At 39.9% G+C, this 14,224-nt stretch overlaps 1 protein-coding gene across 1 annotated transcript in view; it reads right to left on the reverse strand.

Moving 5' to 3' along the window:
* adgrd2 (adhesion G protein-coupled receptor D2) overlaps window positions 1–14,224 on the reverse strand; it is a 77,228-nt gene that overhangs the window by 7,879 nt on the left and 55,125 nt on the right. Inside the window, exons 20-24 of the mRNA XM_061817517.1 lie at window positions 3,942–3,983; window positions 3,767–3,820; window positions 2,897–3,044; window positions 2,362–2,417; window positions 1,193–1,223 (exon numbers count right to left, since the gene is read on the reverse strand). Of these exons, the coding sequence (XP_061673501.1) occupies window positions 1,193–1,223; window positions 2,362–2,417; window positions 2,897–3,044; window positions 3,767–3,820; window positions 3,942–3,983 (331 nt within the window). The remainder of the gene's footprint in view (window positions 1–1,192; window positions 1,224–2,361; window positions 2,418–2,896; window positions 3,045–3,766; window positions 3,821–3,941; window positions 3,984–14,224) is intronic.

The raw sequence follows: 14,224 nt of genomic DNA on the forward strand, positions 1-14,224 counted from the left end.
TTTATTGGACATTTTATATTTTTTAACAAATCAAAACCTGAAAACTGGGGTGTGTAATATTATTGGGCCCCCTTACTTTCAGTGCAGCAAACTCACGCCAGAAGTTCAGTGAGGCTCTCTGAATGATCCAATGTTGATTGATGATAATAAATGGAATCTACCTGTGTGTAATCAAGTCTCCGTATAAATGCACGTGCTCTGTGATAGTCTCAGGGTTCTGTTTAAAGTGCAGACACCATCATGAAGACCGAGACACACTAGGCAGGTCCAAGATATTGTTGTGGAGAAGTTTAAATCCGGATTTGGATACAAAAAGATTTCCCAAGCTTTAAACATCTCAAGGAGCACTGTGCAAGCAATCATCTTGAAATCAAAGGAGTATCAGACCACTGCAAATCTACCAAGACCTGGTACTTCTAAACTTTCACCTCGAACAAGGAGAAGACTGATCAGAGACTTGCAGGTGTAATTGCAGCAAAAGGTGGCGCTACAAAGTATTAATGCAAGGGGGCCGAATAATATTGCACACCCCACTTTTCAGGTTTTTATGTATTAAAAAAAAGTTTAAAATATCCAATAAATTTCATTCCACTTCACGATTGTGTCCCACTTGTTATTGATTCTTGACAAAAAAATTATTTTATATCTTTATGTTTGAAGCCTCAAATGTGGCAAACGGTTGAAAAGTTCAAGGGGACCAAATACTTTCACAAGGCACTGTAAATCGTTAAAAAAATCTTACATTGTGATTTCTGGATTTTTCTTTTTAGATTATCTACACAGAGTGGATATGCACCTACGAAATTTGAAATTTCAGACCCCTCCATGATTTCTCAATATATCAGGGTGTTCAAATACTCATTTTCCTCACTGTAAGACCAGGCAGCATAAATAAACACATCATCATAGAATTGACACCAACATCTCCCTCACATAATCTCATCATCTTTTGAAATACTATAAATACAATGCCACACTCAAATGTGATGTGTCAAAGTAAGCACATAAATGTAAACATAATAATGGACTGGTTTTATTTAAAATTTTGTAGGGTGTGCAAAAACATACAAAAAACTTTCTAGGGGTGTCAGACATTGAGACACAGATTTAGAAAATTGTTCTTGTTTCTATGACATTTCATTTAATAAACTGTTGACATTTTATGCTCAACAATGGTGAATAAAAAATGTACCTGATGGTTTGAATGCTGTGAGTTGCACCACCTGTTAAATTAAAAAGAACAGAATCAGATTACTGAGGAAGTTACTATGGCTTTGTCTTTTTGAATATTTTTTTTATTATTTATTTATTTATTTTAATTATATTTCTCAGATTTTCTTTCATCTTAGTTTAATCTGAGTGATTTTTCCCCATTTTTCTGAGTATTCTCCCCGCCTCCCTTTTTTAGGACTATTTTTTTGTTTTTCTGACAAATTCTGCGTTATCGGGATGCATTGAACTCACGCGAGAACCTACGAATGACAAGGGACTCTTTGCAAACTCACTAATGGCGGATTACGGCTTGTACACCATTAATCTTGCCATCCAGTATTGCATCAGTCCAGTATATTCATCAGTGTCCTTATCGTCTCTTGAGTCACCATGTAGCCGGGCTGATTGGATTCTAAATGGATCATCTTGTAACCACAGACCATGTCATATCTGTCCAACTGATTCTGGACAAACATTGTTGTATCGAGCAGATATTGAATGGGCTTTCCTCCTGAACAAACAAAGTCTGCAGGTGCCTACGTAAAGTGGAAAAACTAATACCATCCATGTGACTCAAAGACAGGTGTAGCTCCCAGTGTCTTAAAAAATATAAAAATAAAGCTTGTTCAAACTAAATAAGCCGTCATGTCCGCAAAGAGTCCCTTAGAGTTCATAGGTTATCGTATGAATTTTGATGTGTCCCGATAACCCAGAAAAAAACAAAACAAAACAGAAAACAAGTCGGAAAAAAATTGTCAGAAATACAGGAAAAAAATACTCATAAAAACAAGGGAAAGAATAGTTATTAAAACAAGATGAAAAATAGAGAGAGAAAAAATAATTTGGAAAAAAAAAACCATAAAAGATACTGGTTACCAGCCAATCGCAGGGCACATACTGTGCTCACATTCACACCTATGGAGCCTCGAGACTTCAATCAATTTACCATCCACTTGTTTGGGATGTGGGTGGAAACCAGACTACCGTGAACAAACCCATACAGGTACTGGGTTTTGGACCGCGGTCCTCAGAAATTGAAGGCAGATGTGCTAACTAGTCTACCACTATGCAGCAATAACATTTAGTCAAAGATCCATTTAAGCAAATAATGGCAGCAAATGCCACTGAGAATGGAAACACGTTACTTACTTGGTCTGGTGCTGGTTTCAATGAGAAGCTCACAAAACTTTCTTTTCTGAAACTTTCTGAAAGAAAAAAACTCACCTGTCAATTTCACCAAAACACACATTTTTGTAAACTAAAATTTTTTCAATAATTAATTTGAATCCCCAGTTAAATTTGCACTTTGTTGTATCGAGTATTTTTTGTTGCGCACCACACAGAGAGGAGTAACCACACACATGTGAGAAGAGGTGTTAGGCAATGGGGTGGGCTGAGTGTGCTGCTGCCCTGAGCTGAGAGGGGACCTGGGGGCTGGGTGGTGCATCGCTTGAGGGACACTAGCATCTCTCCTACAACTAGCTTCAATCTATGGCTGCAGCAGGACTCGAACAGGGTCCCCATTTCCAAAGTACAGGTCCATAAGAATGAGCAAGTAATGTTTTATAAACAGGTTATTAATTGTTCAGTGAACACAATACATATTTCAGTTTTTGTTAAAATAGAAAAGGGATTTGTTAAAAGTTTAACAACTGGTCCAATAACATGCATTAGAAAAACCTACCATTTTGGATAACTAGTGAAGTGGAGGTAGAACTGGGTGGTCCAGAGGTCTCACTGGTCTCAGGGCTGGATGGGGTTGGCGGACTGCGGTCCCAAGAGCTGATGGGAGCTCTCTGAGAAGGTATGAAGGTGGTCGGGTGGGAGCAATTCTGTAAAAATGCAAATAACTTTAAACTGACAAAATAATACATGAAAAATGTTGAAATGAATTAAAAAAAGGTAAAAAAAGATGTGTGATAAGACCGAATTAACGAAGAAAACAAAACTTGTTGCAGATTTAAAAGGTTGGTTTCTTCAGACTGCATACTTCAACTCCTTCCTCAAATGCTCAATAGAATTGAAATCTGGGTTCTTCAGAATCATTCAGTATTTTCTTATTCGGCATTCATTTTTTTTAGTTGTGTGTTTCGGTTCACTATTCTCACTCGACCTGTGACTGATACCAAATTTTTGGACACTGGGCAGTACATTTTTCTCCAGGATTCCCGGATAATATCAACGTTTCAGCTCACCCTGCACAAAATCAAGATGCACCATGTTGAATGCAACAACCAATTCAAGAACATAACCCACTCTTCATGTTTCACAGTAGGTACAGTTTCTTTCACTGTATGCTTCTTTTTTTCCATCTATAAAGGGAGCATTAAAGTAACTTAAAAATTATTTCAATGATTATGACGTTTTTATTATTTTCTTTAACATAACAGTACCAAAGATTTTGTCCACATATATAATAATTAACTACAGCTAGAAGACTTTAAATTAATGGTAGATGGGCATTATGAAAATGACATTACAGATTTACTGTGGGCAATATGTTTATGTAATTCTGACAAGATAAGGTACTACATTCTACATTTCAGGCACTTACTGTGAAAGATAAGGCTTTTCTCTTTTCCTTGATCCTCTTTATGGCGTTTCTCACCTGAATGAGAAACGCTGTTTAAATTTCAGCTTAGCAAACTTTAATAACTCAAAACAATTTGGCCTGCTAAACTGCTGCAGTGGCTGAAAGTGACGATAAAGTGAAATGATTATCAACCTACCTCACTGTTGTAAACAGCATAAACTAAAAAAATATACAGGCCCTGTGGAAAAGAGAATGTATAATTTAAGAAACAATTGTAAGAAAAAATGATCACAAATGCATATTTAAATACTTCTTCGGAGCTTCAGCTTGCAGCAGCCTATAGTGTGTGCATATAATGTAATTGTACCCATATGAGTATGATATTTAGAGATGGTGGCCAATATATCACTTGCTGGTTTAAAGGTGAATATGTTCAGTTACCGTTTTTCCCCATTTATAAGGCACACCACATTATAAGGTGCATTGCATGGACGCTATAGTTGAGGGTGGGCTAGCCATCTCGCTTTATTCCCTCGGAAACTCTGTTTAGTCTTCTTTACTTGGCGCATATCACCTTGTTGCTTCCTCCATGTCCACACCATTGATTCATTAATGTTAAATTCTCTCGCTGCTGCTCCATTCCCGTGTTCTACTGCGTGACTGATCACCTTGAGTTTAAACTCTGTGCCATAAGCATGTCTCTTATTAGGAGCCCTTTTGGGTTCTTTACACAAACACATAAATGGAAATGAAACGGCACGATTTGGGCAGTCATATATCCCATCTTGCAACACGCTACTTCTTCTCGAAATCATGATTTAAAAACTTCAGATACTTTATGTATTTTAAGCGGGCCCCATAGCTCAGTGGATAGAGCATTGGTTTGGTAAACCAGGGATTGTGAGTTTGTTTCTCACTTGGGCCTCCACTCCCCAAGAGAGATTGCGTCAGGAAGGGCATCTGGCGTAAAATCTGTGCCAAACAATGAGTGTCCACCTGAGATGACATGGTGTGGTGAACCTCTAACGGGACAAGCTGAATTGTAATGAGATTCTGTATAATTGACAGAGAGAGAGAGAGAGAGAGAGAGAGAGAGAGAGAGAGAGAGAGAGAGAGACAGAGCATAGAAAATACCAGAGAAGATGCATGTTTTGCAGTTACTTGTGCTAATGTTAGCATCGGCACTCCTGAAACAACAGCAAAATGATCTGCAATTTTCCGCAAAGTGTTTACTCAAGTTAAAAGTGTGCTGAAATATCCAAGTTTGGGCAGTGACAAAACTCAGCTACTTGTTAAAGCAGAGTGGTTTTTTTGTGCTCTGTAATGTAAGCAAGAGCCGCACATTGCCACGACTCACTTTGGCCTGTGAAGTGCAATTGACTCTGCGTGCGGATGTGACTTTTTTTATGTCCTTTGATTGATGAACATGAGTCAAACATCACTGCGCAAATCTTGGTGAAATGGTGGAATGCTGCCCAATGTTGAAGTCAAAAACAGAAGTTTAAAAATAGATTGTGCATCCAATTATTGACAAATGAAATGAATGAATGGTGTGGATGGTAGATTATTGTAACAGAATAAAGGTAACATTTCTTCTGAAAATAAATACAGAAATAAAAACAAAACGTATCCTTCATTAAAATGACTCTGTGACAAGTAAAATTCCTCCAATATGTTGCTTGAGTAAATGTCATGGGGTAAATTGAATGTGTTCCTACCCCCCTCTGCTAATTGCCCATCAAACCTTGATTCTAATTAAAAATGTTATATGTTTTGAATATTTGTATAGTTTAAACAACACTTTCATAAATAAAAGTAATTATGTAGAGTGTAGATTAAATTCACATTTGTAATAAAGGAATCAACATTATTTGTATTTCCCTATTGAATACAAAGTATGAAAACCTTTTTTATTCGTGATAAATGTTTTTGTCCACTAGCCCCACACTGTAAAAAACTAGGTATTGGCGCAGTCTTTTTTTTTTTTTTTTTTTGAGCAAAAGCTGTAGCTATTTCCATGAATATTTTTAAAGTATTTCAATTCAGCTAGGGTTGCGTACATGCTACAAGACCAAGCTAGCTAAGTAGAAATAAAGTTACAAAGTTTGTTTTAAATTGAGCAAATACTTATTGTTTTACAATGTGGGGAGTGAGATGCTGTGTGGAGATGGTGTGTGCTATTTCCTTTGAAGGTTGGAATTTATAAGGCTCGCAACATGTAAGGGCAAATTTGAGTGCTGCCAGCACTTCCAAGCCTTGGAAACCTTACAGCAACACGAGAAGCAGATTGTGTGACCTCCATGTTGGGTTTGGAAAGATTTGTCTGCTTTGCCAAGTTTTAGATCGAAATTTAGGAAGAATGTAGATTAAAAAGTTTAGGGGACGGAGCGATGAATGGTGGGCAGCCTCTTCTCTTCCAACAACAGAAGGGACCTCTCAGCCACACAAGACTCACTCTCAGCTCTCGATTGGGGGGCATTCAAAATAACAAGACCGACCTCTCTCCGTAGGAGAGCAGGTGGAGAAGAGTAACTTTCAACCACCATGTAGGATATAATGAGACTGTCTTTGAGGGAGAATTGCAACAGGCACTCATAAGTACGTATGAATATATTAAATTTTTACTCACACAAACTGAAAAAAAGGACGAGTTTGGTAGCAATCTCGGACCGTGCTATGCCTGCTTGTTACTCCATCAGAGGATTTTCAACAGGTATTCTGATAAAAAGCATGCTTTTGGATCACAGAATCATGCCCACATCCATTTTCAAAGTTGCTTATCCTCAGAAGGTTCGTGGGAGTGCTGGATCGAATCTTCCCTAAATTCAGCCGAAAGGCAGACTACACCCTGAAATGGTCACCAGTCAGTCACTGGGCACATATCAACAACATCACTGAGTCGGAATCGATCCCATGCTTCTTGCACCAAAGAAAGGTTCCTCAGTAAGTTCTTACTCAAACAAATACATTTTGTCCCTGAATCATAAACAGTTTTTTTTTTTTTTTTTTTTTTTTTTTTTTTTTTATCAGGGCCATTCAGTCTGAGACTAAAACAGTTTCTATAGAAAAGATGGGAAATTTCTTTTCCTAAAACCCTGTCAAATGGTAAGAGTACTTGATTGGCACTTGCAACACTGTTGAAAGGTAGGGGAGACAAAATATTTTTCTGTACTCCACTTACAATTTCTTTAGATTCCCTTTCCAGACTCTTCCTCACCCTCTTTGCTTCCTATCCAAATGTTTCTCAGTCACAGTTGACTCAGGACTGCAGGAAAACTTACAAGGAGGTGGCAGCTTTTTCATGACCATGCTAGAGATTTTTCTACAGAGATTTGGAAACTTGTCTTTCTTAGGAGAATGCAGTATAATGCTCATATATGTGCACGCATTCTGGTCTTGGCTGGCATGGAAATCAAATGTAATGTCAGTGGTTAAAACATCTACGTCACGTAATTGCAGATACATCATTAACCACTGCTGCATTTGATGTTTCCATGTTATCCTTGTATTTGTTGAGTCTCTATTTATGATCATGTTACATCTTGTTTATGGATGATAAAATCTGTAGGGAAAACAAATCAGTTTTAAAAAGAGCTGTGTACATTGCATGTCTCACCTGTCCTCCTCATGAATTACAACTCGGGTAATATTTATTGCAATTCTTTTCAAATTGCTGTATTAATTGAAAAGTTAGTTGTAGTACCAGATATTGTGAATAGTATTTATTTGGCCACTGGATATCTGGGGATTACTTAATTTATATTAATATCTAATTAATCTTATTGTGTTCTATAAAAAATATCCTACTTATGAGCAAATATAAACAAAATAATAGAAAATCCACAGTTATTTCATGTAATTTACTCACTATACTATATCTCAGTCAGCAAACATGCATCACACCTTCATCAACCTAAGAAGGCACGTCAGAAGGCAGTTGCCATATGGCTGAGAAGCTTCATAGTTGAAAAGTGTGTTTCCCAACATCATTAAATATCTATTCAATGTCTGTTTTGCTACGGCTTGGCTCAAGAGTGAATGCATGAAATGTGGAGTCACCTTCAGACTACTCTGCTCACACTGCAACCAGCTTTGAATGTTGCATTAGCTAATCCATCCATCCATTTTCTGAGTCGCTAATCCTCACGAGGGTTGCAGGAGTCCTGGAGCCAATCCCAGCTGTCGACGGACACTCGGCAGGGTACACCCTGAACTGGTTGCCAGCCAATCGGAGGGCACATTGGGACAGACAACAGTCGCACTCACAATCACACCTAGGGGCAATTTAGATTCGCATTCGCCAATGTTGTTACGTTGAGGAACTACCCCCGGTGGGTAGAGAATTAATTGAAATTAAATCATCGCGTTGTGGTCGTGGAGTTGTCGCATAGCACTGGATTTGCTCCATCTATGACATGCTTACATAGAAAATTATGGTAGTTTCTGGCAAATGTAGAGAGATGAGAGTCTGACAAAATATCCTCATATTTTTGTCCCAAAATCATTGTCAGCTTTAATTTTATTGTAATGAATAATAACATAAATCTATCATTATTTGTCTTCCAGGTTTTGCTTCAAATGTCTGTTCTGCACACTGTTAATTTAAACTGTGGATTGAAGTTCCCCAACCATGAGAAGTGATGTGTGGACTCTGAAGACAATGCACCCATATCCGTCTCCAGAGACACAGTATGAACATTAGATAAGGCAGCACACTTTTGCAGCCTGGTTAAGCAACAATGCCTACGTGGCGACCATGTTAGAATCAGAATCATCTTTATTGGCCAAGTGTGTAAAAACACACAAGGTCGTCCACCCTATTGAGGGCAATGCATGGACACTGAAATGGTAATTTCTCAATTGATTTTTATAAGCACTACTGTTTAATCAAAGCCAACATCCATCCATCCATTCATTTTCTTACCCGTTTTTCCTCACAAGGGTCGCTGGAGTGTTGGAGCCTATCCCAGTTGTCAACAGGCAGGAGGAAGGGTATATCCTTAATTGGTTGCCAGCCAATCGCAGGGCCAATAGAGACAAACAGCCACACTCACAATCACACCTAGCGGCTTTTTAGAGTGTCCAATTAATGTGGCATGTTTTTGGGATGTGGGAGGAAACTAAAATGCCTGGTGAAAACCCACGAGGCACAGGGAGAACATGCAAATTCCACACAGGGAGGGCTGGTATTGAAGCCTGGTCCTCAGAACTGTGGGGCCAATGCTTTACAGCTGGTCCATCGCGCCCGCCTCAACGCCAACATTTACGCTATAAATTTGCTACATTTGAAAAAAAAAACAGTAAAAACGTATATATTTACAGGTCAAAGTTACTCCCAGTTCTTTTGTCATAATTTTGTGTTTAACACAGCCGAATGGAGCATAATGAACTGGCATCCTTGGTCTTTTGATTTCCATACGTGTGGAAAAAGTAATGTCAACTTTGACCTCTCTACCTTACCGTCCCCATGGGAATGAAGCTAAAAACGTACATGTTGTATCTTCGTATACATGTCCATCCCAGTCCCGGTTGGGTGGCCAATCCGATGTGGTGAGAGTGGTATTTCCCGTCTTAGCCCAGCGGATGCACATTTTGTTCACAGCTATATTAATCAAAGCACTAGTATGCTCTTAGGTATGCAGTACAGGCACGCCAGTCTAGTACCCACACTCTTTTACGACAAAGACACGCTGTTGTAACATGTGCTGACTGCGGTTTGGCATTGCCTTGCTGAGATAAGATGAGATTGGTTTTCTGAAGTGTTCCTGAGCCCACGTGACGCTATCCTTCATACATTAATTTTGGTTTTTGATGCAGTGGCGCAGGAGGGATTGAAGGTCATTGGCATTCCATGATGGTTTTCAGCCTTGCACATTGAGGAACATTGTCCTGAAGCTGTTTGAGTGTTTTCTCATGCACTTATTCACAAAGAGGTCAACCTTGCTCCATCTTTGCTTGTGAATGAGCCTGTTCACCTGTTGGATGTTCCAAACAGGTGTTTGATGTGGATTTGTCAACTTTCTGTCTTTTTTGGAACCTGCCCCAGCTTTTTTGGAATGAGTAAAATAATTTTTCAAGCAAATGATTATTTGCTAAAAACAATCAAGTTTATCAGTGTGAACATGAAATATCTTGTAGTGTATTCAGTTAAATATAGTTTGAATGTGATTTACAAATAATGTATTCATTATTCTTTATTTATGTTCAACACAATGTCCCAACTTAATTGGAATTGGAGTTGGACCTTTATGTCTTTATTGGTATGTATTTACTTTTTTGTGCTTTGTACCTGTTTATCCTTTACCAGGTCTGTGTTAGAAGTGAGAATTTATTCTCAAGAGCCTTCCTGGATAAATAAATGTTAAATAATGTCAATAAAAAAACACTAAGATGAGTTTCTTTTCACAATGCATTGCACTCATCAGGAAGAGTCTTCCTTAATATGCATGAATATGTTTCTTGCTTAGTATTGTGGAACAACCTCCTTCAGTAAGTTTCCTTGAATAAGGCTTTATTGCAACTACTGCCCAAATAATAACGCTTGTCTGAGGTTCGTAAAAACTTAAATATTTACGAAACTTAAATCCTTCCATCCACTATCTGAGCCTCTCATTTTCACAACGGTCTTGGAAGTGCTGGAGCTAATCCCGGCTATCTTCGGGCAGGAGTGGAGGTACACCTTGAACTGGTTGCCAGCAATCACATGGCACATATAAACAAACAGCCATTTGCAACATTCACCCCGACAGTGTTGTTGTTTTTGACAATAAAAAAAGAGAATTGCCATTAGTTAATACCTGGGCTCACAATCTTTAAAAACCAAAGACCAAGTCCTAAACCTTGGTGTTCTGATTGATACCAACCTGACTTTCAATAGTCACATCAAATCAATTTTAAAAACTGCCTTTTAGCATCTGAAGAACATATCTAGAGCGAAGGCTTGTATGTGTCAAACAGACCAGGAAAAACTTTAATTGTACTTTTATCTAATTATTTTTTAAATAGAAATGCAGCCCTATGGGGGCACAAACCAGTGCATTCTGTAGGCCGGTCACAAGCCCGGATAAATGCAGAGGGTTGCGTCAGGAAAGGCATCCAGCGTAAAAACTGTGCCAAACAAATATGAGCGTTCATCTAAAGAATCCCATACCGGATCGGTCGTGGCCCGGGTTAACAACGCCCGCCCCCGGCACTGCTAACCTGCAGGCCGTTGGTGGAAATTCAGCTACTGTGGGTCGAAGACAAAGAAGAGGAGGAAACCAGATCCGCCGTCAGAAGAAAAAGAGGAATGCACAGAGCCTACAACTGAGTGTAGGGACTTTGAATTTTGGGACTATGACAGGAAAAGTTCAGGAGTTGGTTGACATGATGATTAGGAGAAAGGTTGATATACTGTGCATCCAAGAGAGCAGGTGGAAAGGTAGTAAGGCTAGAAGTTTAGGAGCAGGGTTTAAATTATTCTACCACGGAGTAGTTGGGTAGAGAAATGGAGTAGAGGTTATTTTAAAGGAAGAGCTGGCTAAGAATGTCTTGGAGGTGAAAAGAGTATCAGATCGAGTGATGAGACTAAAATTTGAAATTGAGGGTGTTATGTATAATGTGGTTAGCGGCTATCCCCCACAGGTAGGATGTGACCGAGAGTTGAAAGAGAAATTCTGGAAGGAACTAGATGAAGTAGTTCTGAGGATCCCAGACAGTGAGAGAGTTGTGATTGGTGCAGATTGTAATGGACATATTGGTAAAGGAAACGGGCGATGAAGAACTGATGGGTAAGTACGGCATCCAGGAAAGGAACTTTGAGGGACAGATGGTGGTGGACTTTGCAAAAAGGAGGGAGATGGCTGTAGTGAACGCTTATTTCCAGAAGAGGGAGGAACATATAGTGACCTACAAGAGCGGAGGTAGAAGCACGCAGGTGGATTATATTTTGTGCAGACGATGTAATCTGAAGGAGGTTACTGACTGTAAAGTAGTGGTAGGGGAGAGTGTAGCTCGACAGCATAGGATGGTAGTGTGTAGGATGACTCTGGTGGTGGGTAGGAAGATTAAGAAGACAAAGGTAGAGCAGAGAACCATGTGGTGGAAGTTGAGAAAGGAAGAATGTTGTGCGGCCTTTCGGAAAGAGGTGAGACAGGCTCTCGATGGACAGCAGAAGCTCCCGGAAGATTGGACTATGACAGCCAAGGTAATCAGAGAGACAGGCAGGAGAGTTCTTGGTGTGTCTTCTGGTAGAAAAGGGGAGAAGGAGACTTGGTGGTGGAACCCCAAAATACAGGGAGTCATGCAAGGAAAGAGATTAGCGAAGAAGAAGTGGGATACTGAGAGGACTGGGGAGAGGCGAAAGGAGTACATCAAGATGTGACGTAGGGCAAAGGTAGAGGTGGCAAAGGCTAAACAAGAGGCATATGAAGACATGTACACCAGGTTGGACACGAAAGAAGGAGAAAAGGATCTCTACAGGTTAGCCAGACAGAGGGATAGAGATGGGAAACATGTGCAGCAGGTAAGGGTCATTAAGGATAGAGATGGAAATGTGTTGACTGGTGCCAGTAGTGTGCTAAATAGATGGAAAGAATACTTTGAGAAGTTGATGAATGAAAAAAATGAGAGAGAAGGAAGAGTTGAAGAGGCAAGTGTGAAGGACCAGGAAGTGGCAATGATTAAGGCACTACAAAGGATGAAAAAATGGAAAGGCAGTTGGTCCTGATGACATACCGGTTGAGGTATGGAAGCAATTTGGAGAGATGGCTGTGGAGTTTTTGACCAACTTATTCAACAGAATACTAGCGGGCGAAAAGATGCCTGAAGAATGGAGGAAAAGTGTTCTAGTTCCCATTTTTAAGATCAAAGAGGATGTTCAGAGCTGTGGGAACTATAGAGGAATAAAGTTGATGAGCCACACAATGAAGTTATTGGAAAGAGTAGTGGAGGCTAGACTCAGGACAGAAGTAAGTATCTGCGAGCAACAGTATGGTTTCATGCCTAGAAAGAGTACCACAGATCCATTATTTGCCTTGAGGATGCTCGTGGAAAAGTACAGGGAAGGTCAGAAGGAGCTACATTGTGTCTTTGTGGATCTAGAGAAAGCCTATGACAGAGTACCAAGAGAGGAACTGTGGTACTGCATGCGTAAGTCTGGTGTGGTAGAGAAGTATGTTAAAATAGTACAGGACATGTATGATGGCAGCAGAACAATGGTGAGGTGTGCCTTAGGTTTGACAGAGGAATTTAAGGTCGAGGTGGGACTGCATCAGGGATCAGCTCTGACCCCCTTCGTGTTTGCAGTGGTAATGGATAGGCTGACAGATGAGGTTAGACTGGAATCCCCTTGGATCATGATGTTCGCAGATGATATTGTGATATGCAGTGAAAGCAGGGAGCATGCAGAGGAACAATGAGAAAGATGGAGACATGCAATGGAAAGGAGAGGAATGAAGATTAGCTGAAGTAAAACAGAATATATGTGCATGAATGAGAAAGGTGGAGGGGAAGAGTGAAGCTCCAGGGAGAAGAGATAGTGAAGGTGGCGGACTTCAAATATTTAGGGTCAACAATCCAGAGCAATGGTGAGGGTGGTAAGGAAGTGAAGAAACACTTTAAAACAGGTTGGAACAGATGGCGGAAGGTGTCTGGTGTGTTATGTGACAGAAGAGTCTCTGCTAGGATGAAGTGCAAAGTTTACAAAACACTGGTGAGGCCGGCCATGATGTACGGACTAGAGACGGTGCCACTGAAGAAACAACAAGAAGCAGAACTGGAGGTAGCAGAAATGAAGATCTTGAGGTTCTCACTCGGAGTGAGCAGGTTGGATAGGATTAGAAATGAGCTCATTAGAGGGACAGCCAAAATTGGATGTTGTAGAGATAAGATTCAAGAGTAGACTTCGATGGTTTGGACATGTTCAGAGGTGAGAGAGTGAGTATATTGGTAGAAGGATGCTGAGGATGGAGCTGCCAAGCAAAAGAGCGAGAGGAAGACCAAAGAGAAGGTTTATGGATGTGGTGAGGGAAGACATGAGGGCAGTTGGGGTTAGAGAGGAAGATGCAGGAGATAGGCTAAGATGGAAAAAGATGACACACTGTGGCGACCCCTTACGGGACAAGCCGAAAGGAAAGGAAGAAGTATATATATATTTGGAGTTTGCATTTTCTCCCCATGCCTGTGTGGGTTTCCTCCAGGCACTACAGTTTCCTCCCACATCCCCAAAACATGCAACATCAATTGGATACTCTAAATTGCCCCTAGGTGTGACTGAGTGCGGCTGTTTGTCTCAATGTGCTCTGCGATTGGCTGGCAACTAGTTCAGGGTGTATCCTGCCCGTTGACAGCAGTATAGGCTCCAGCACTCCCGCGACCCTTGTGAGGATAAGCGGCTAAGAAAATGGATGGGTGGATATATATATATATATATATATATATATATATATATATATATATGTATATATTTATATATATAGTTTATTTTATATATATAGTTTA

The sequence above is a fragment of the Syngnathoides biaculeatus genome, chromosome 4 (assembly GCF_019802595.1).
Source record: "Syngnathoides biaculeatus isolate LvHL_M chromosome 4, ASM1980259v1, whole genome shotgun sequence".
NCBI classification, from domain to species: domain Eukaryota; kingdom Metazoa; phylum Chordata; class Actinopteri; order Syngnathiformes; family Syngnathidae; genus Syngnathoides; species Syngnathoides biaculeatus.